Consider the following 23,775-nt stretch of genomic DNA (forward strand, 5'->3'; position numbering starts at 1 on the left):
GTTAAAATCCAAAAGATATAACTTAACATATAAAGTAAGTTCGCTCACTTTATTAATGAACCAGTTTAATTTCATCAATGAAATACTAAAAAAAACACACTGATAAAAAGGACCATTTCCAGGCTTTCTAGTCGATGCAGGATCAGCCTCTTGCTAGAGCAAATGGTGTTATTTTCTAATGGATTTTAGTATATGAGAATATAAAAACAATTCAAATATTTTAAAAAGTACTGCTGATTAATTGCTTGATTTGGTAGCTGGGTTACACCGTTAAAAGATGATTTTTTTGTGTGAAAGCAGGTGACGGTGCGTTTGATTAGTTGCAATCGGTATTCTGTTGATAAGCCTGTCTGTGTGACTTGCTAGCAGCTAGCTAGGTACGCAGTAGCAGTTTCGCGTCGGGCAGCTAGTAAAACATTGGACCAATGCCTTAGAAAACATTTTTTCTTCGCCTCTTCAGATAATATGAATGTTGTCCGTTGATTCCAAATGGACGTTGTTCATTAGAATAACCGCAAAACACCGATGTTAGCGTTGGACTTCTTATTATTTGCAGCGGCCACATTTTCCGTTTTTGGCCGAGCTAGCTAACTAGCTAGCATAGCTACTGTTAACCTCAAGATAGCCTGTTAGCAACGCCTATAATGGCACAGCCAGGGAGCGACTCGATGAAGAAAGGTAGGCCATACAATTCGTTTTAATGATGTATTAAGGTAACTGTATGTCTAAACGCATGCGTCAATAATGTATTTAAGCTTGTACATCAACGCTAATCTTATAAAACCCCAAATAAGTCGGCGCTTGGTTTTTCAGATCGTTGACTTGGTTACTATATCCGGATGGGCTAATTTAGCTCTTTGGTTAGCTGCCTTTACAACGGGTTTAAAAGGCGAGCTAACATGAGCTAAATTAACTTTTGGTGTGGTTGTTGGTGGTCCTGTAGAGACTGACGTGTATCTGGTTGTCGTGTTAGCCAGAATAAAATAATAGCACACATCCAGATAACGTTTGTAACTGCTGCCAGAAACAAATGTCTCTGTTAGCTCGTTATATCTGATGTATTGTTATGTGGCCTCCGTCTAAAATGGCTTAAATGTCTCCTTTTCTACAATGTGCAAGTCAGACATCACAGGGTTCTGATAGGTGTGACGGGGGTCTGTGTGTCAGGATGAGCTGCTCATTTATCTGAAGCTCTGAGAATTATGACCAGCAGCAATTTTGATTTGAGGAGGAATAACTTGAATCAACGTATGTTTCGGGTTAAAGGACGTGTTGGTTGTGGCTGCTGTCAATATTTCAGGTGCAGGTATTAAAAAACCCCTTTGGCCCTAATGTCAGTATCCACTGAGGATTATAGAGAGAGAGAGTGTGTGTAATATAAATATATATAAATATATATCTATATATACAACACAGTTGTGATGATGTTCAGTGACATTTGTAAAATCATCTCTTGCTGAACTCTCGTCCTTGTGGAGCCGTCAGTATTTTGTCCCAACTCTTTATTTTCCCAGTGAGAGCTGATTGAACTCGTCTCCCTTCGGCTCTGCTTCGCTCTCCTCCACATTCATACTGATCCAAAACATTCCAAACATCACAGTGTGAAAGGAGCAGTGTGACCACGGAGCTCTGCTGCCGGCCTCTGGAGCAGGTGGGATCACAGCCTGATGCAGTTGTTGAGAGGCTGCAGCTCATTAGCTCCAAGATCCAAGCTGCTGTTCGTTATGGTCTGACTTCTCTAACCCTCAGACCGCTGCCCTCACAGACATGTTGAAATTAAATGACACAGCAAAATCTAAAAGCAGTTTGTGATGTTTTGTGTCAGAGTTGCAGTATAATGTGGAACGCCTCTGTGATTCATGGAGCCTGCTGTTGATCTGTCATGTTGTCTGTACTGGAGCTAAACTGCATCTGTGTTTAAATGGTAACATGCAGACTGAGTCAGAACTGGCTCATGTTCACTGGTTACAGTCGCAGCAGTGCCAACTCACTAAACTACAGGGAGGAACATGTTACCTGCTCCTGCGAAGCAGGACGGGGTGACGGTCAACACTGAGCACGGGACCATGTGACACATCCATGTCACCATTATCCTGCTGCCATTCACAACATCATCCTGATAATAAACGGAATAAACAGAATGAAATGGTGCTGAATCACCTTAACCAGCCTTTATCTTGCATCACAGAGAAGAATCTCAAATCAGTAATTATAAACCATGAACTCCACCTGCACAAACACAGGATCCATGAATGCTGGTCTCCTCGTCTCTTGGCCTGTTTAGTGTGGATCTGCAGTGTGTTCACACTTTGGATTTGACTTGTGTTTGTGGGAAATGATGTGCGAGCTGAGCCGTCAGCTGGGCGACAGGATGACGGTTAAAGGACTGTCCATCAGCTTTTACACTCATTCATTTGAAAATATTCATGATTATCTTGGTAACCAAAACTCACTATGAAAGACTCATTGTGTTTTTTTTAAAGTATCTTTATGTTTATGGTCCCAGCGGAGTCAGTGTGATGTTATCTGTGTCTGGTGATATGAGACTAATCTGGTGTTGGAAGTCAGAAGTGTTTTCCTGCTTTTAAAGGTGTGTTACAGTAAAGAGACCAGACGCTTCTACACCTTCTGACACTCCTCATTATGTTTCAGTAGTATTTTACAGCCATATCTTCGAGGTCGAGAGGTTTTCATTCAATTAGACTTGAAATAAATGTTTTCCGGTGGTGGATGAAATGATCAGATACCTTAGTAAGAGTTTGATACGACACTGTACAAATAGTCAAGTAAGTGATGTAAAATAAACAGTAAAGTGTCCCTGAAGGCTGCGACTGATGTGATTTGGTCATTAGTAGTATTAGTAATTTAGTAGAAGCAGGATATTACTGTTTGTTGAGGTGGAGCTCAGCTCGAGCTGTTTTCTTTCCACCTGACACTAATTATTTTCATTCTGGATTCATCTGCTGATTATTTTCACCAAACCACAAAATTCCAAACAGCAAAAAACATCTGAAACTGGAACCATTAAAATGTTTTGACATCAAAAACAACTTGAACAATTTTCACATTTATTCCCAACTCATTTTCTGTTAACTGATGTAGTCAGCTGTACTTGTATAAACTGTTGGGAGGTTTAATTTATAAGAAAACGTCTCTTATAAACACTTAATGTGTTTTGTGTGTAAAAGTCTTCATTTGTAAAGTAACTAGTAACTGAAGCAGCTGATCTTTATAACTCCTTCTGCCACACAGCAGTGTGAACGTGACTTTGTCTGATGATCGTATCTTTAATGAATTGATTATTAAAATGTGCCGTCAGTCGACCGATAAGTTAATGAGCCTCTTGTTAGAACGATACAGATGATGGCTGCTCAGGCCGAGCTGTCCTGCAGGGGGTCAGATCTCATCTTTGCTGCTTTGCATGCTGGGATGTCTGGCAGCAGCATCACTGCGGAAATGATCCAAAACTATGGAAGGAAAAGCTGTGAACAACCCAAACCTGCCTGGGTGGATGCTAAAACGAACAGCACAGAACAGTGTGTTGACACAAATGACCAACAGAGTTACGGCCTGTATTTGAGGCTGGAGCTGTGTGTGTGCAGACTGGCCTTCTCACCTGCAGCTTTATCGTTGTGAGATGGTCACATCGTTTCTGTTGCACGTGTTTCCATCAGTTAGTGTCTCACTGCGTCTCACGCAGGGAGTCACGATTCTCTCAGTCCACAGTTTGGCTCAGTTCTGCCGTCGTTACAGGGCCACAGTGTGGTTCAGACTGCGGTTTCATGTCCTGACAAACAGCAGCAGGACTTTAACTTGGTGTCTTTCTGCAGGTTAGGGGCTGACAGGTTCAAATAATATTCACCAAAAATAAAGATTCCAGAGTTCAACACAAAATCCCAGCCACCAGTGAATATATCTGTGGAATGAATTGTTTCTTGTGAACTTGTGTCTGTAAAGAAATTACTTCAGGATCAGTTCCACCTCTGACCTCCTCTTTAAATCACATTTTCAGATTCATATCTTTTAATTCTTATGTATTTTTGTCTAAGTTTGAGCTGGTTTATGGAGCTGTGTGACTCGTGCTGGAGGTCCGTCTCCTCTCATGTATTCACTGTGAACCTCTGCTCTCTCTCTCAGCCTAGACCCTGCATGGCGACCAACTGGCAGCAGTGGGAGTGAGCAGCCAATCAGCCAAGGCCACCAGTAGCATCATGGCGTCCCGTCAGAGGAACTCGGTCCGGATCCTGTCCAGCCGGGAGCGAGGCTCCCAGACGTTTGGCTCGCAGAGGCTCCTGCAGCTGCTGGTGGAGGAGAAAGTCCGCTGGATGAAATGGCAGAGTCAGGTGTGTTTCTGTGAATCTCGTGTTTAATAAATGTTTTCTGTTCTTTTCATGCTGGTTTGTTTGAATCATGGTTTATAATCCCGGCTCTCCGCTGGCATCATGTGTTAGATGTCTGGAGGTGGAAAATATCAGCGGCCCAAATGTCCGGCCAAAGGAAATGAATGAATTAACAGCAGGTTAAAATAACTTTCCAACACAAATTAAATCAACTTCTCATTAACTACCATTATGTTTTGCACGTTCATTACATTTTCATTTAAAGCATTTGTCAGATGCTTCTGTCCAAAGTGACTCATAGTGATTCATACATTTACACACTGATGGTGGCGGCTGCCATGCAGACCAGCACATCAGGAGCAGTTTGAGGTTCAGTGTCTCGCTCAAAGACACTTCACAATGTAGACCAGGGGAATCAAACCAGTGACCTTCCGATAACAAGATGCTGCCTCTACCCCTGAGCCACAGTCGCTCCAAAAGATGTAGTCTGTCTGTAGTCAGACGAGTAATCCATTGCACCACTAGTAACAATCTGACCAGCAGTCCCTCCGAACGTTTCATCTCAGATTCATGTCGACTGCACGAGTGAGTAAATGAACTTCCAGCTCAACTCGTAACATCTGGCTCACTGTGAGAGGAGCAGCGAGCGTCCACACTCTGCCAGCTGTCAGCGTTAAAGTCTTTCCTGGTTTAGTGGAGAACAACAGCATGTGAAAACAGTAGTATGAAGCTTTTTGTGGCTCCAGAGGAAACGGCAGGTAATCTGATGATTGTCTCCAGTGGCCAGGATGCATTATGGGTAATGTAGGCACTGGTCTGTCATTGGCTTCTCATTATCGACAGTTTGAAAACAAATTAACATGAGATATCACCTGTTTTTATAGCCTACATTACCCACAATGCAAGTGAGCAACTGAAAAAATTATCCAAACTGTTAATTGAGTCATAAATGAACTCAAACATCTTTTCTACATTATGTAAAAACAAAAAAAAAAAACAGTTTTCATGTCGGACTACATTTATTCTAATAACGATGTATCAGTAAATAAACCGGTCTGTGCAGTAACATGTCAACACTTTAATGGATGAAATCACATTTTTAATTAAGAAAACTCATCAATGTTGCAGCCTGAAGCCAGTTTCCATCCAATGTAAATCAGACGTTTTTTTGTTTGTTTTTTTTAAATTATCTGAAAAAGTGAACATGTATTATTCCATCCTGTCCTGTTCTGAGTGTGAGCTGATTGTTTGATGAGGAGAAGAAGTCCAGTTGATGATCAAGCAATGAAAACACGATGAAATCAGATATTTCTGTTGGTTTACTGTGAAGAAGGTCACTTCTCATCATCGCTCCACACTGACGATGTGTGATTCAGTCAATCATTTGTCACTCAGTCTGTTTCTGATTTTCACTTTGTTGCATTTTGTTTTGATCGGTACAATAATGTCCATCTCAGTAAAGTGGAATAATAGTCTTAAGATATCCTCGGCCCCCCAGCTGGTTACTACAAGCTGCCTCAGACATCAGCAGTGTACTTCAGACTGACACAAACACATTCTGCCTCTGTTTGTTAACCTGAACATTGTGATCGATGTAGTTCAGACCCAAATCAGACAGACAGTCCTGTCTCTCCTCCGCCATGTCGAGTGAGCCTGTCTGCACCAACACTGGTCTTATTGTGCCGGAGCTGTGAGCCTCCGTCTCACCACGAGACTATTTAGATGTTGCCCAGTGAGGCCTGTTGAGAATAAATGTCCAGTCTGTACTAAAAGTCCAGAACTGAAGACCAGAGACCACAGAGATCCCAGAAACAGTTTGAGTTCATCATGTGACGGTAATATGTGTCTGTTGGGACGGAGTAAAGATGATGTGTGACAGACTGAAGCTTCTGATATGATATCAGACAGAAAAACAAGCCGTTTATTAGAGAACAACCATTTTAAAGCTCCACACAGTAGAGCCAAGCTAGCTCCTGTCTCACTGTATGATAATCAGTGTAGAAAATATTACAGTTTTAGTTCATCATTATCATCACTTACAATGACTGGATGTATAAAATGCAACAGTTCTTCATTAACATGTCTAAAAACAGACATTTGTTCTGCATGTTGTTAGAGTTCTTCTGATTCTGATACCAGTATCACAAATGATACTGTCAGGAACTGGGATACTGGTGTCCCGGAGTGTGTAAATCTGTTCACAGATCCGATACCAGAAATCAATTCTTCTGCTCCAAAAGCCGACACAGGAAGATGCACTGTGCAGCTGGCAGCTGCTGTGTTTAGTGCAGCGAAGAAGATGTTGATGTCACAAAAACATAGAGAAGCTAACATACATTACAGAAGGGATAATGTGCAGAATGGTGGTCATTATCAGGAAAATGAGTCCCGACAGAACGAACCGGACCCCGACGCGAAGCGGAGGCTTATTACACGCCTACTTGCCAAGACAAAAAAAAACCCCTAACACGGTGTGTCTTTTTACATTTTATTTGTTACCGTTCATAGTGTTTTTCAGCAGAGAAATATAGTTTGCCAAACCGACGCCATTTCCGCTTCGCTGCTTTCCTCTCTTTTGCTTTTCTTGGCTGGTGACGACAACTCAGCCTTTTGCCAAGACTCGAAATCACCGTATTTTGCAAATATATTAAAGTTAATGTGAAAGTCATCCATACTAGTGGCCTAGGAGTACGTTTTTTCCGATATGAAGTAGACGACAGATCAGCTGATGTTGCTCAGCGACCGAAGACGCTGGAGTGACAAGTGACCAGACGACCTGCGGAGCCAAGATTTTAGAGCGCGGAGTGATGCGAAATATGTGAATTGGAGGCAAAAAGGCCACTTTACTTGACAGCGGTCAAATATACTTAGCAACGGTCAATTATACAAAAATAACTGACCTCTGAATGTTGGGAAGGCTCATTCAAGTGAATGGAGCAATCTACAGCATGAAGAAGAGCCGTGTAATAAAACATGATAACCATGGATTCTGGTACCATAGTGTGCCTCGAAACTGGTATACTGGTAAACTCGTCAGTGGAGCTGTAATAAAGATACGTTGGGTAAAGATCCTGATATATTGGCATATCTGAAATTGTTTCCTGTTGTTGCTCCTGACAGAAAGTGGAGCTGCCGGACAGCCCTCGCTCAACCTTCCTGCTGGCTTTCAGCCCCGACAGGTGAGAATATTTCAGAAATCACTCTGGAGAAATGTGCTGCTGTCTACTAGCTCGTTAGCTCGTTAATATAAACCCTGTGAACGTTTTCTCCTCTCAGGACTCTGATGGCTTCTACACATGTCAACCACAACATTTACATAACAGAGGTGAAGACTGGAAAGTGCCTACATTCCTTAGTGGGCCACCGTAGAACCCCCTGGTGTGTGACCTTTCACCCCACAATCCCCGGCCTGGTGGCCTCTGGGTGCCTTGACGGTGAAGTCCGCATCTGGGACCTTCATGTGAGTATCAACCTCTGAAGTAGTGCAACAGGCACTACCTTCCTTTGACGCTCTGTAGCATGAAGTTTTGGACCGTCAGTCACTGAGGTGAAATATAAAACTTCCTTGTTTGGTTCAAATGAAGTGATTAAATCTACTAATTCAAGGATCTACACTGTCCTGAAGTAAAGAACATTTTAGATGCACGCTGTTTTTGTTTGATTAACAAAGAGTGTGTTCCTCTGCAGGGCGGCAGTGAGAGTTGGTTCACAGAGAGCAATGTTGCCATCGCCTCCCTGGCTTTCCACCCGACTGCTCAGCTCCTCTTGATCGCCACCAACAACGAGCTGCACTTCTGGGACTGGAGCCGACCGGAGCCCTTCGCCGTGGTCAAGACAGGCAGCGACACAGAGAGAGTCCGGTGGGTGGGACCGAGCACCACTACGATTACTTTAAGAGTTCACCAGCAAGGTTTAGAGTGACAGCACGTGTGGCTGCCAAATTGCAAAATAATCATAAAAATACCTTTGTTCACCTCTGTGGCAGAGAGAACCAGGCCTGTATTTCTAATTTCTTTTGTTCCTAAGTGTAACAGACGGACACCTCCTCCGTGTTTACCTGCATTCTTGATAAATTCAGCACGATGTCCATTTCTCTTACCTCGCCAGAAAGCTTCTTTTGCATTTACTTGTACCGTATGTGTTCCTCAGGTTGGTGAGGTTCGACCCTCTCGGTCACAATCTGCTGACGGCGATCGTGAATCCATCCAACCAGCAGGTGAGTGCTGTTGACAGTGTGTGTTGTGTCTCAGTGGTGTGAACGGTCTTCTCAGAGCTGTTGGTGTTGTTTCAGAATGAGGAGGACTCGGAGGTTCCTATGGACAGTGTTGAGATGCCTCACTTCCGCCAGCGATCCTTCCTGCCTTCTCAGCCAGTTCGCCGCACACCAATCCTCCACAACTTCCTTCACATCCTGTCGTCTCGCTCCCCGGGGGCTCAGACAGGAGCTGAGCAATCAAGGCCTCTCAGTGAAAATGGAAGTGGTGTCGGAGAATCTCCCAGCATGCCTCTGCCACAGTACCCCAGCTCTGAGCGTGGGCCTCCCTTCCCGGGCTGCACCCAGCACCTGGGCATGGTTTGTCTGTGTAGTCGTTGCTCTGTCAATCGCAGCCCTTCCCTGGCCCCGAGTGTGACCCCCTCTGATCCCAGAGTGTCCTCTGACCCTCCACAGCCTCCCCCAGCTTCCACGTTCTCTTCAGCCCGTACAGAACCCCGGCAGCCCTCAGAACGACCCTCAGCCTTTACCTCAGTCTATTACAGCGCTGGCACGTCTCTTAATCCCACCGCACCAAGCGGCATCGAGCCGCACTCCACCACTAGGCCAGGGCCGGACTGGACACGCAACCTGCTGAGTATGAGGGAAGGTGGGGTTGGTCCAGGTATGCTGCCTCCCAGAACCTCCTCCTCCTCCATCAGCCTGCTTTCAGTGCTCCGTCAGCAGGATGGCTCCTCTCAGTCCCCCGTCTACACCTCTGCCTCTGAAGGACGGGGTTTCCCCCAACAAGGGGATCCGGGGGCCCGAGACACTGCCGGTACGAGCAGCGGACATCATCCGTTCTGGGACGGCTCTCGAAGCAACACGGCTTCCTTCCGCAACGTGTTGCAGTGCAACCTGAGCCGCTACTTCATGGAGTTTGATCGCATGCAGGACCTGGAGCCGCCTTTAGGGGGCAGCATGGCGGATGGAGGTCAGGAGCAGAGCCAAGAGTTGCTGAATAATAACATGGACCCAGAGAGACCCGGGCCGTCCTCATCCTCCTCCACCTCTTCCCCTACTATCATCCACTACCAGCCTCCTCTCCCCCCTCCTCCTTCCTCCCACAGCCTGGAGAACAATGTTCCTCCCCCGGCCTCCCGGGGCCATCTGAACCGCTGCCGGGCCTGCCACAACCTGCTGACCTTCAACCATGATTCTCAGCGCTGGGAGCGCACAAGCCAGTCCTCCTCCACCTCTGCCTCCTCTCTGGAGCCCTCCTCCTCTTCCTCCTCTTTCCCTCCTTCTTCTTCACCCTGGCAGCCTGAGGAGGGCAGGAGGACTCTAGAAGCCCAACCTCCAGAGAGGAGGGCGCCTCCAGAGCCAAGCGAGCAGCTGCCTCCTCCTGGAGCTGGAGGAGCAGCAACAGTGGCCTTCCCGATAGGCCCGACCCCCAGCCAGACCGGAGAGCAGACAGTGGGCCTGGTGTACAACCAGGACACTGCGCAGTGGGAGAGGGTGTACCGGCAGGCAGCTGCTGGCAGATCGGGAGAGCCGCCGGAGGCCTTAAGCCAAGAAATGCCTGTTGACCCCCCAGACGAGGACTCCCTGAGGAGGTACCGTCTCTTTGTGTCATCACTTTGATTGTCGGTGGCTTTTAGTTGTGGCAATCAATTCTAAATCAAAAACATTGAATCCAAAGGTGATACTGATAACATTGTCAGAGATCCTTTATTGATCTGTTTGTGAAGAGGGTTCACTCTGGACAGATTTAAAACTAAACTTTGTAACAATTTTCTCTTTTGTTGTTAAATCACTGAAGGATGACCTTTTTGTTTTAGTTGAACTTGTCAGAAAGACGCCAGGATAAAATCAGCTGTTCTTGTAAAGTATCTTTTTAACAGGGGTGCGATTCCTCCTGCTAAATTCCGGCTTTTCCGACCTGAAAATGAGGCCTTCATGAATCATCCTCCAGTGTGAGCAGCAGGAGGACGTTAGCTCACCTCCCAGAGTCTCGTACTGAATCACTCAGGCTGATTTAGGGACCGTCATTAAATTACTTGGCATAAATATAGTAATACATGATAATTGCAGGGGTTTTTTTCCGATATCTTCATGTCATGTGACCCACCGACTCCAAACCAGCAGCAGATTGTTTTAGTAAACTGGAGGAATGAGGCACAGCTCTATTGTATTTTAGTGCTTCCTCTATTTTATATGAATAGCAGAAAGTATGATTTTTTTTTTTTCTCAGTAGCCTCCGTGTCATGTGGCCCACTGACTTCTGAAACAGATTCTGTTTCCATAAAAAATATATGATGATAAAGAAAATAATGATGAAAAAAGTTCTGTAATGCTGAAGAGGTCAAGATGTTTTCAAGCAGCAACTTTTACACTATTTCGTCTCATATCTTAGAATCTGATTCTGAAATTGAATTTTTTTTTCAGAAATCTTACCAGTAGTCACCATTTGCCCCCCTAGTGTTGCTAGGTGACCGACTCAGCGCTGCCACACAAAGTCTCGGTGAAACATTGCATTCTAAGAATTTTGGACATGTGGGACGAACTATTCCTTTCTTAGCTGAAGCCGACAACGGGACAAAATAAATGTAAAAATAGACAAAGTGGAGCCGTATGTTTTCCTTGTTTTTTGTCATTTGCCAATCACACCTATGGTGGATTTGGAGAATTGTGACACTTGTAACAGCTAACAACACACACACATACACACACACACACACACACACACACTCTCTTTGAAGTCAGTCAGAATAATCACTGACGTGTGAAGTCACATTCAGGTGATTTATCATATTGATGAGAAGGAATTTATTTCTTAGTCTTAGTTTGGAGGCAGAGTTGACGTCTGTTTCTCAGCCTGTCAGCCGGTGACTCGCTGTGGAGCACCTGCTTTAGATGCAGGCTAAGTTTGATATCAGATATTCAGATTGTCTTCATTAGTTATGTCGTCCTTTTTTTCGTTCAGGCGACTGTTGGAATCATCTCTGCTGTCGCTGTCTCGTTATGACATGTCAGGATCAAGAGACCACCCCATCTACCCCGATCCAGCCAGGTACTCTAATACACATCTTTTCACATAATGCACATTTCTCAGGACTCTGTGTTAAATCTAAGTCATGTTGTGATAACTGTATATGGTGTAAGTCTGTGGTGTGCATTGTGTAGAACAGCTGTGACTGTTTCCCAGCCGAGACCGACCCGGTGGAAACTGACTGGTGACATGGTGTTGACTTCTCCTGGTTTTAAGGCTCATTACACCAAAGTGATGTCATTTCCTGACATTCCCAGACTCTTATATCAACATTACTGATGATTATCCATCAAAATCAGAAAGTAGTCATTCTGAGATATCCTCACAATATCAGTATGAAGTGTTTCTAACATTATTTAAGATCTTACAGGGATTTGTTGAGTTATCTTTTGGATATACTGAATCAAGTACAGAATAAAAACATGCAAAGTTTTACCAAAAGGAACGCATCAGAGACCCAGTGCAACCATAAACTACAAGTAAGATGGAATATCAGAGTGAGTGTCTGCGGAGCTGAGCAGCTTCTAACAGACGTTAACGTTGGTTTAAGGTGCTGATAGAGAAGCAGCTCTTTACGTCATCACGCAGTTAATGAGAACGTAGTCGTCAGACTAGTTCGGTACGATCTGGTGGTGAGGAAATTCTGGAGGATCTGATAAAATGTACTGAATGTACTCAGAGTCACGTAGTGAAGCAAAGACCAATGTTACAAAACAGACACTGAACTTAAAATGACCTAAAACTCTGAGAGCTGCACAGTCAGCAGTTGATGTAGTGGATGACTTTTTGGCTTCAGCTCCGTCTGTTTTACACGTTAATACAACCTTGTAATTTAGTTTAACTTCTGTGCATGAAGTCAGAGCCTCATGCACAGCTGCTGTATTAAACTTGGCATAACAGCACATGAAAGAGGGACTTCCTGTGCCGGAGGTTACTGGGTTCATGGACGCATCTCTCGTTCTCATCTGCTGCCTCACTGGTCCCAGTTCAGCGCCTGACTGTGGGCCTGATGCTGCGTTTAACTTTCTGTTGGAATGTAACTGTGTCACTAATGAAGCTTGATAAAGGGTGCAGAAGTCACAGAATAAATAGTCACAGAAGACATTCAGTGTTGGATTATCATTGGACTCATTTTGCTGAGTCTCTAGAGGAAACGACAGTTCAAGGCTGGATTTACAAAACCTCTGGTCCGATCGCACCGGATCTCTCGTTACGTTAGACACCACGTTATTTTTCACTCGCCTGATTGGACAACTGAACAGAGTTTATTTTCTCCAGGCGAGTGTTAATGTTGAGCCCTGAGTAGCAGCAGCATCGTGACATCAGTTATATGAGGATCTGAACCCAATACAGATACATGATATATTAAATAAAGTCTGGTCTGTGACGTGCCTCTCTGTTGCTGGTGTCTCTTGTCAGGTGATCAGAAACATCTTTATCCACCGATCTGTTTCTGACCGACTTCAGAATCACTTTCTGCTCCGGCTGCTCAATCAAAGCATATTATAAATCACAACGTGGCCAAGTGAAGTATCTAAACCACGAAGCTGCCATCTTTAGTCAGGTGTTAAACTGCAGTGCTGTAGAGCTGCAGAGACGTCCTGGACCACAAACTTTGTCCTCCAGACTTGAGACAACATGTTTGTTTGGTTCAGACTCTCAACAAGAGTCACCATCATTTTAGTCGCTTTTTCAGTGAAAATTAAAATTGTGATGCAAAAATGATCATTCCTGCTATTCTAACTCCCGTCACAGCTTTACATCTTCTTATCGAGTTTGTTGTTGAAAGAATGATCTGAACTCGTCCTCCGTGCTGTCCAGGCTGTCTCCAGCTGCTTACTACGCCCAGAGGATGATCCAGTATCTGTCGAGGCGGGACAGCATTCGACAGCGTTCGCTTCGCTACCAGCAGAACCGCCTCCGGGCCATGTCGTCTTCGTCCGACAGCCCCACCAGCAACCCGTCCAACTCCATGGACAACAGCGATGTGGACTTTGAGGAGCTGGAGTAAGTTCCATGTTGTATCCCGTTACACTTGTGAAAACAGATTCAGACAACTGAGTGTGGACGTTGTCTGAGGAAGAAGGACAAAGACAAACTCTGTAACTCAAAGCTGGTATCGTGTCAGACGGAGCTGTAGGGACGTAAAGCAGAGGACTAAACTGAGGACAGACTGTCCTGTTGTCTCTTTGCTCGGCGTTAATCCTGATTGATAGTTCATTCATCTGCAGGCCGAGATGACAGAACATCGATCTGATCTGATCTGATCGTCCTAATGTCTGGGATCTTATGCACTTGGGCAGCCAAAAAATGTCTCAACATCACTGTCTCCACTACTCATATAATAGATATGATAATGATAATAAAGTTAGTTTGTAAAGCACTTTTGAAAACGTGGTTCCAAAGTGCTTTAAAGGGGTGAAAAATAAAAAACAAACACAACAAACAACAAATACAAAAACAAGAAAACATGAAATGGTACAAACAAGATTCGAGAACAGTAAAGATAGATGAGTGTGTTGCTGCCTCTCAGGGTGAACAGAACTGAACAGAACCTGTAAACACACACCTGGTTCCCTCAGACAGCTGGTTCAAACTGACCTCCAGCCTCTGACACAGATCATGTGGTCGCACCAGGACGTCCGTATGAGCCCTGATATCGATCTGAAGCATCATCTCGACACATATCAAGTCATTAGTTCTAACTTTGTACAGATTTCCAGAAGGATGTCATCAGTTTGTTTAACACGTGATTTGTCTGCCTGCTGAAGCTTCGTCCAGCAACCTGTCGCTCCTTCAGCAGAACTGTTATTGGAGGCAGACGGCATCAGTCTTGAGACTTTCTGAGATGTGACATTATCATTTTTTTTCTGGGTTTCTCACATTTTCAGCACAACCAGGAGGAGATTATGACCCAGCTCGTAGTTTGTTCTTCTGTGTAACCGTCCCGTATTCTTCTTTCCAGTGATAATGGAGACAGAGCGAGACACAGGACTCCACGTAACGCCAGGATGTCTGCACCCTCGCTCGGTCGCTTCGTTCCACGGTGAGTCAGCTGTTGAACTCTTTCCTGACGCAGAACAGGAACACTGTCAATAACAATTAACGGAGCTCAGAAGGTGAAGAAATACCATACCTGTATGCCAGCACCCTGGATGAGCTTTAAATTCTGCACAGCTAACAACTGAAACTGAAACCACAGAAAACCACAGACCAGAATCTCTCATGTCCATGTTTGGTTTGATGTTTTCTGTTTTTGTTCTCCTCTAGGCGTTTCCTCCTCCCTGAGTATCTGCCCTATGCTGGGATCTTCCATGAACGTGGGCAACCTGGGCTGGCCACACACTCCTCTGTCAACAGAGTCCTCGCTGGTAAACACACACACACACTTTGCACCAAAAACACCAGTCAGGTTTGAAAATCACCAAAATTTACAAGCCAGACACTGATGAGGTTTGATGCCTGTTGTTGAGCTTCACCACTGCAGCAGGTGGTATTCAGCTCTGAGGTGAAGCTGACTCATCACTTCTGTTGTTATTATTATTATTATTATTATTATTATTATTATTATTATTATTATTATTATTATTATTATTATTATTGACAGTGTTGATCTTCTCAGGTGCATCGATCGGGGACGGTCAGTCTGCAGTCGCCAGCAACATCGCTAACACCACCTACCGACTGCAGTGGTGGGACTTCACCAAGTTTGACCTGCCTGAGATCAGCAACGGTACGACAGCTCCTCACCGTCACTGTCACTCGGTCCAGTCGTCAGTGAGCACTCTTACGTCTGACTGTTAACAAGGCGGCTGCTAACCTGGAAGGATTTCTTGGCACATTTTCTAAATGCATTTTTTTCTCAATTGAGAGTAACTGACTCCACTTTAGTTTGACTAACATTACATATTCTCAGTGGGTCGGCCAGTAGCTGCTAATCCTTTAAAGAGACGGTCCACTAGTTTTTGTGTTTTTGAGGTTTTCATATCGTTCTTGAGACTTGTGCTCTTGATGTTATACAAAGACACCCCCAACCACCGTAAAACGTCTGTGTCCATGCACAGAGGACAGCATGACTCTGTGCAGCTCGTCTGCTGTAATCCAAGTCTCCAGAAGCCCTCAGATGAAATCGTCACTGTTTGGAGTGACCTTTTTACAGCTTGAATTGCATCACCCCCATTCATTTTAAATGTGTCTGTCTGTCTCCTGCCCAGCCTCGGTCAACGTTCTGGTGCCAAACTGTAAGATCTACAACGACGCGAGTTGCGACATCTCTGCAGACGGTCAGCTGCTGGCGGTCTTCATTCCCAGCAGCCAGCGGGGTTTTCCAGACGAGGGCATCTTGGCCATCTACTCTCTGGCTCCCCACAACCTGGGAGAGATGCTCTACACCAAGAGATTTGGTACAGTGCTGCTCCAACGTGCAGCCTGTAAATATGTTATATGTTTGACAAGCAACTGCAAAGATTCAGCAGTTATTAGTCTTCCATTAAGTTGATCCTGATTTATATGAAAATGTGAATTCTATTCAGAATAAATCAGGTTGAAACAACAGTTTAGACTTTACATTTTTATGATCCTAATTTTGCAGTAATTTCTTGATCTAGAGAAAAATGTTGTAGTGCAACAGTCGCATTACTGTTCTTGTTGTTTTTCCTTCAACAGGTCCAAATGCCATTTCTGTCAGCTTGTCTCCGATGGGCTGCTACGTGATGGTCGGCCTGGCCTCTCGCAGGATCCTGCTGCATCCCACCACAGACCACATGGTGGCGCAAGTCTTCCGTCTGCAGCAGCCTCACGGAGGGGAGACGTCCATCAGGGTGAGAGAGAACAACCAGCACAGCCGCTGACACGGCGTCACACACGGTGCCGACAGTTAATCTACTGACACTGGGAGAAGACATTCTGACAGACAGGCTAATAAAACTCTAACAACACTGTAGAACTGTTTCTTATTAAGTTTGTGTTGTATTATTTACAATGAACTGTTAATGAACCATAATTTATACTGTAGTATCAGTCAGTCACTTTATAAAAGTCAAGAATTAAGATTAACACACAAACACATCCTGTGAAAACACTGAACAGAAGTCTGTCCTGAAGTTAAACCGGCAGAGAAATCAGACATCAGGTTTTATGAAGAGAAGCTACAGCGTCAGAATTGAAGGTTCATATAAGTCAGTGAACTGACCAGTTAAATGACTGATTTCATATCGATGAATCATTTTCCCCGCAGCTGTGCTGGTTCCATCCTCTCTGGTTTTCTCAGTTTGGATTGATTATAAAGTGAACAGTTGACTTCTGAAGTTGGATTTTTCAACTGTTTCTCAACATTTGTTAGACGAAGCCATTAAAGTGATGGTTGGGGTCTTTTGGTGGACGGTTGTCTGAGGTATGTATCTGTGGTCGATGACATCAGCTCGCCTTGTGGACCAGCAGGACCGACAGACTGCAGAGCCTTGAGCTGCTAAACAGCAGCGACAACAAGACATGTTTTAGACGCCTAAATGTTGTTAAATGTGAATAAATGTTTTTCAGTGTACGCTATTTTTGGCGCTTACATTGCCGTCAGACGGCTGTTTCCTTTGGCACTTCATTCTGTCAACTGTACAACTTCTGTATTTTCACACATCCTCAACACAACCTCAACACAACCTCAAGAACAGACAGACCAGGGAGCTGCAGTGTGTTGTCGGTGTGTGTGTTGACTTTGCCTGTGTGTTTCAGATGGTGTTCAACGTGGTCTACCCGATGGCTCCAGACCAGAGGCGCCACGTCAGCATCAACTCTGCTCGCTGGCTGCCGGATCCGGGGATGGGTCTGGCTTATGGAACCAACAAGGGAGACCTGGTCATCTGCCGGCCTGTGTGAGTCTCTAACTTCATTCATCGGTGATATTGTACATTATTGTGTCATTGTTATTTGCAGACACAGACTTGCTGGAGCTGTTGGCTGTAACTCTGATGGTCGAGATCTGGACCCGTGTTTATCAGACATCTCTGAATCTCATTAAGGTGACCTGTGACTGTAGCCACTCCCACCTCATGGTTATCCCCTCCAGAATCATTTGGATTCACGATAAGATTCTGATCATCATCAAAATACTCTCCAAACTCTGAAAACACAGGAATCATTTTGCCTTGAACAACGTTGTACTGCATCATAGTCATTCTTAAACAAGATAATTATGATGTTAAGTTTGTCTTTAATGAAGGATAATTAAATGGATTTCACACATTCGACTTTAACTTCATTCTGTGGAGATACAAGCTGAACCCTCAGCCAGTCTGCTTCTCCTCTCACAATGAAATATTAATAAGGAAATCAATATAGAACTTTAATTTATTGAGCTTTACTGCGGTAATACAAGAGGAGGACTTTGTATCATCAGGTGGAGGAGGGGAGGACTGAGTGGACTTTTTATATGAACTGTTCCTTTAAGCTGATATTGGCAGGTCACAACATTACTCGATGAGCTCGGTCTGTTCAGCCTCTGCAGCTCCTCACAGGTGTAAAACTCTCCTGCAGATCTTTGTCAGCTTTCATGATTAACAGGCTTTTGTTCTGCATCCTGAAGTCAAAGCAGTTCGGACTGATTCTCTTCCTTCGACACCAACTCAAACAAAAAGTGCTGCACTTAAACTAGAATGAACACTGGTGTTGGTCCAGGTGGTTTGTTGGGTTTTCCTCTGAGCTGCAGGGAGCTTCCCTCCCACCTTCTCCACAACGACAAGTGATCTGATGTGATTATCCTAATGGTCGGGCTGAACAGGAAGTCCATTAATTGGAGAAGGTCAATTACAGCTTTAATGAGGTCGTGGTCTGTGCGATTCCACGAAGGAAGTCCTCCTCTGCTTTAAGATTTCCTGAATGGAAGTGAATTAATGTGTGTCTCGGTGTGTGTGTGTGTGTGTGTGTGTCTCGGTGTGTGTGTGTGTGTGTGTGTGTCTCGGTGTGTGTGTGTGTGTGTGTAGGTTCTATCGTAGTGACGGTGAGAGCCCTGCAGAGTCGAGCAGTGAACCTTTGTTCTCTGTCAACAACAGTGGGACCAGCCGGACCCGAGGCTCTGACAGACCGGGGTGAGAACCTTTTGTCTTAATGTCTGCATGGACTCCACAAATTAATGAAAAATCTGCTATGATTGAAGATGAGAACATGCAGGTTATCGACAAACTCTCAGTTTGCAAGATAACAAGTTCAATATTGATTTAAAGTATGATGGAATGAACTGGACCATCTGATGGCAGCATGTGAGCCTGGATTAAATGATCCATTTCTGAAGGTGTAAACTTTTTAAATCTGATCTTCTTTTTGTACCTTTTTGTTGTTGTTGTTTTAGGCCAAACCGCTCTGGCTGGAGACTGGACAGAGACATGGGTTTGATGAACGCTATTGGTCTTCAGCCTCGACACCCCGCGCCTTCAGTGACATCACAAGGAACCCAGACACCCATCATCCAGCTGCAGAACGCTGAGACACAGACGGAGAGGGACCTATCAGAGCCCAGCGCCTCCCAGCAAGCACCCAGTACTGAACCTCTATACCAGCAGTTATTAGACTGATGTGCTACACCTGTGGCCACAACTGTAGTTTAAGATATTCCATAAATGAGCTAACATCATGAACAGAGTGAAGAAACAACAGTGTTGATGTTCTGTCACACCATCTGTATTCTGTGTAGCATGCTAACAGCTAGCCTCTGTCTCTCAGAGGTGACAGTCTGGCAGCCTGGAGCTTCAGTTCACTACTAACTAACTAATAAGTCAATAACATGAACTCTTAAATGTGAAGAAAGTACATATTTTGACTCCTATTTTCATTATAAACAGAAAAATCCAACCGTCCACCGTCTGAACTCAAGTTTGTGTCTCTGACTGAACTCAGACCAGTTTCATCTGCTTGTTAACTCATCGTCAGACTCACCTCATTCGAACTGGACACAAACTGAACCAGAGTCACCAGAACATTTCTGGTTTGTCTCCACAGTCTCCTCTGTACTGTAAATCACCTCTGTACTGTAAATCACCTCTGTAATGTTCAGTCCCCGTCTGCTGTTGAGCCTCGCGACCACGGTGACTCCAGCCACCATCAGAGGTCCGGACCCAGGCAGCTAATAGGACCACTTAGCTCCACGGCTAACTGAGCTACTTTCTAACAGCAGCTAGTAGCTACATTAAAGAGTACAGTGAGCAGCAGTTAGTGGTTATAATGGCCCTTGGAGTTGATTATATCTGAGTTTGGACAAAACAAAAACAAGTTGACTTGGTCTGGACAGAATGAAACACTCGTCAGGACTTTGTTTGAAAGGGTCGGTACAGATTTGTTCAGTGTGATCTTCACGTCTCTCCTCAGATGTCCCTCCTGAGACTCCGTCCACAAGTGGAGCAGCTGCGGGGCAGCCGGAGGCGTCTCAGACCAGCAGAGGTCAGGACAGCAGCCAGGCTGAAGCTTCAGCAGAGGCCAACACACCCACAGCCAGCGCTGGTACTGATCCAGCTTCATTAAGTCTGTTTGTTCTGGAGGGTCAAGTTTATTTTTCTGTGAAGCTGTAACTGACGGAGTCCCTGATGGATCTGTAGACCAGGACCAGATTCTGTTTATTTACTTTATATGGATTGACTATTTAACTTAATTTTGAATAAACTGAAATATTTACATTATACTTTTTATATTTTTTTATAATTAATGCAACAATATATTTAGGTTTTACACATTTTGCTGCACTTCAAGGAGAAGTTTGTGATGCAAGAAAAACTTGTTTACATTATTAATGAGGTAATAACGGAACATTTTCCTTCAGTGAATAAGGTCCAAGAAGCTAGAGAGGTGGCAGGGTCCGCCACATATAAACGCAATAACACAGTATAAAGTGTTTATATAATGTCATGTCATGTCATTGTCCTTTCCATGGGGTTGCGGGGTGTTGCTGCTGGAGCCAATCCCAGCCTTGTCTCTGGGCGAGGGCAGGGTGCTCCCTGGATGAGTCGCCAGTTCATCGCAGGGCTGTTTATATAATGTTTGTGTTTTATTCAGTTCAGTTTGGTTATTTATAATAAGCCCATGAAGATCTTTCTCTGCTTATTAACATTTCTTCGCCTTTAAACTACGGACTGCTTCTTTAAGTAATATGACATTAAAGGAGCAGTCTGTAGTTTAGTTTTTCCGTCTGTTCACTCCTCCACACTCGTAAGTCCAGAGACACTGAATGTTTAAATGTGCGTAAATGTCAGATGATGACATGGTGTCTCGTTGCTCTCGTTGGTGCAGGTGAGTCTGCGGAGTTCGGCTCAGGTGAAGACGCTCTGGCACGAATCCGCCGGCTGATCGCTGAAGGCGGGATGACAGCAGTGGTGCAGCGGGAGCAGAGTACCACCATGGCGTCCATGGGCGGCTTCGGAAACAACATCATCGTCAGTCATCGCATCCACCGCGGCTCCCAGACGGGCGCTGGGGCGTCAAGGCCCGCGGTCGACTCGGCCCCCTCCACATCAGGTCCTCTCCTCATCACCCAGCCCCAACCCTACAGCCCCCCGCAGGCTTCATCTGAACAGCTGGCTCCCGTGTGGGGCCCCCAGGTGCTGTCGGGCCCCCAGACCCCCGGCCTCTCTCTGGCTGTGGACATGGACGACGTGTTTGATGGGGGCCGAACAGACGACGACTCCCTGCCGGGTCCCTCTTCTTCCTCCCTGCTGTTGTCTTCCCCCTCTTCCTCCTCGTCCTCCTCGTCCTCCGTCAGCCCCCTCCCTGGCAGCGGCGGAGGGATTGGCCCCCCCAGCGGTTACCCCGGCGACCCATACAGCAGGTAGTCCTCCCATTGGCCAAGAGAAGCAGAGCGTTGGCCGATGGGTCCGGCGGAGGGCGCTCCTCAAAGCCTTATCTCACAAAGAATTGGGTGCTGCTTTGACTCTGCACAGGGTCTCCCGCCTGGACAAGAAGGGACACAAGAAGCCCACCTCACCCCTCCTCACCGTGAACGGCGTGCACTTCCTCCGCACTTACACAAACTGGACTGAAGCTGAAACGCGATCATTCCTCGTCAGAAAGGGCTTCTACTTGAACGGAGGCCAGTTGGCGCTGTGCTCCTCTCCACCCATCTCTCTGTCGGTGTCCGCCTAATGGAAGACAAGGTTCCTGTTTGTCAAAGTGCCATGTCTGAGGGGGGAGGTTTCACTGTTGCACACACACATTTGCTCCAACGTGCTGCATTCGGTGCCATGTGATGTTGAAACTTGATGTGGAATCGTGTGTGATTGAAGTGTTTAAAAAGTGAATTCAGCACTACTTTATTTTGAAGCCCGTTTTTGTACCGCGTGTAATTATGATGTTTGAAAGGAGACGTGGAGTCAGAAGCTGGACTCCTGCAGGTGATGGAGGATGTTACTGCACCCACCCCACCTCCACCCCCACCCTCACCCTCACCTGGAGAATCAATCATGACTGAACGGACTCTGAGACTGAACTGAATCTACTGCATGTCTGTCAGTAATGCTGCAGTTCATCAAACAAACATCTTTCTTTTATTTTCAAAGGCTGAAGAAGAGAGGAACAACTTCCTGTTTTTTTTACGGAGGTCATCCATCAAGCCCTCCTCTAACCCCCCCCCCCCAAAAAAAAAACCCCACCTGACCCGGTTGCACTATTGTGTGTTTGGTGCTTGTGTGTGTGTGTGTGTGTGTGTGTGTGTGTGGTTCTATTCCACTGCAGGAACCTGAGACCTGACCCCGAGGGTTCTCATGTGGCTTTGCAGACGCATGTTCTGGCTCGGCTCAACTCGTTTCCATGACAACAGAGCTACCTGCCTGAAGGTGTGTCTCTAAGCGACGGCGCGTGGTGTTGAGCGGCTGTAAACACTCCTCCTTCCTGCTGTTATTGAAGAATCGCCGCTAACTAAGCGCTGCTGTGACCAACATGTTTGATATCCTGCATGTTCTTCACAATAAAAGTCTCCTTTTATTTAGTTATTTAAAAGCTTTTATTATGAAGCAGTAAAATCACGTCATGTTGTGTTCTCAGTGAAGAGAGTCAGACTGCTGCTGATCAGCTGATTGTCGTCACAGGTGAGCTGTGTTCACTCGTCTGTCGAGCTCCGTATTCGCACCTGTAGCTTTAAACAGTCGAGCCCCGCCCTCAGCGAGTCACCTGGGTGGAGCAGTAAGAGACGACATGAAGCCGAGTCCTTCAGGACGGAGACTGCTGGTCCTGGACTACGTTACGTATATGAACTGTTTCCGTCTCAGCACTACTGAATCACAGCTCATGTTGGTGGGACTCGGCTCTGCTGTGTGTCAGTGCTGCACCTCGTTCTTATTACACTAACAGCAGAAAGTCACTAATGACACAAGTCCTGTTGGGCACAAGGAGCTGACACAGTCAAACACAAAAATATATTGGTAATTAAATTATATGCTAATAAACATCAAGAACTTTAAATGTGACAAACAGATTTTTTGTTATAATTTGCTTCTATTTATTTTAATTTGTTGAACCATTTTATTGTGTGAATTTATGAACATATTTATGTATTATTGTGCAAAATGTAAAGGGAAAAGATAGAGATAACTAACTACAGAAGTAAAATATGGATACATTAGTCAATAAACTGGCAAATTAAATAATGAGTATTACAAAGATAAATATTTACAGAAGTAAAACAAATGTCAAGTTTTGTCACATTTGATGAATGAATCATTTGTTTGTTCCACCATGGATTTATTTCTGTGTTTGGCAGTTTCAGTCCTCCGTGTTTCTTCTGTGTTGCCTGATCAGAAGTCCGTCTGCAGCCGATCCGATTGTTTCCCGTTTGGCTGCGATAAAACACTGGACCAGTTCTGCGAGCTCGTCTCATCGTTCTTCGTTCACAGAGAATTTGGTGAGCAGCTTTAAAGCGAGCGAGGAAATCAGTTCTGAACACTTGATGTCAAACGTGATGAAAAGCTCAGTCCAGGTGGTGTCACCTGGACGCCACCGCTAAACGGCTTTAACTCAGAACTTCACCGCTCCTCAGCAGAACCAGCACCAGAGACCACAAGTGAAGTTACAGCTCGTTAAGTTCCTGCAGTGGAAACAGTCTGATTGGTGTGTGCAGACTGAACCTCCCCCTCCTCCCCCTCCTCCCCCTCCTCACTTCAACCTCCTGCAGAAGAAAACTTGAATTTTTTTGATCAAGTGCTACTTTTACTTTCCATCCTGTG

At 45.2% G+C, this 23,775-nt stretch overlaps 2 protein-coding genes across 4 annotated transcripts in view; one reads left to right on the plus strand and one right to left on the minus strand.

Annotated features, from left to right (window-relative positions):
- The window catches only part of LOC119024127 (basic proline-rich protein-like), a gene marked incomplete at its 5' end in the record, with an annotated part of 116,436 nt that overhangs the window by 66,528 nt on the left and 26,133 nt on the right, over nt 1-23,775 (minus strand).
- ambra1b (autophagy/beclin-1 regulator 1b) lies at nt 372-23,275 on the plus strand. 3 transcript variants are annotated; one of them, XM_037106773.1, is made up of 19 exons: nt 372-678; nt 4,138-4,343; nt 7,461-7,519; nt 7,617-7,800; nt 8,028-8,200; nt 8,490-8,556; nt 8,632-10,148; nt 11,519-11,605; nt 13,406-13,591; nt 14,550-14,630; nt 14,855-14,955; nt 15,207-15,317; nt 15,799-15,987; nt 16,250-16,404; nt 17,312-17,451; nt 18,559-18,663; nt 18,924-19,111; nt 19,937-20,008; nt 20,852-23,275. In XM_037106773.1, exons 2-19 carry the CDS (start codon nt 4,212-4,214, stop codon nt 21,388-21,390), a joined length of 4,086 nt encoding a protein of 1,361 aa, XP_036962668.1. In that variant the 5' UTR covers nt 372-678; nt 4,138-4,211; the 3' UTR covers nt 21,391-23,275. The 3 variants fall into 3 exon arrangements, with proteins under 3 accessions (XP_036962668.1, XP_036962667.1, XP_036962669.1); XM_037106772.1 differs by having other exon boundaries at nt 373-678; nt 19,937-20,068; XM_037106774.1 differs by lacking the exon at nt 13,406-13,591 and having other exon boundaries at nt 373-678; nt 19,937-20,068.

This window comes from Acanthopagrus latus, chromosome 8 (genome assembly GCF_904848185.1).
Source record: "Acanthopagrus latus isolate v.2019 chromosome 8, fAcaLat1.1, whole genome shotgun sequence".
Lineage (NCBI taxonomy): Eukaryota > Metazoa > Chordata > Actinopteri > Spariformes > Sparidae > Acanthopagrus > Acanthopagrus latus.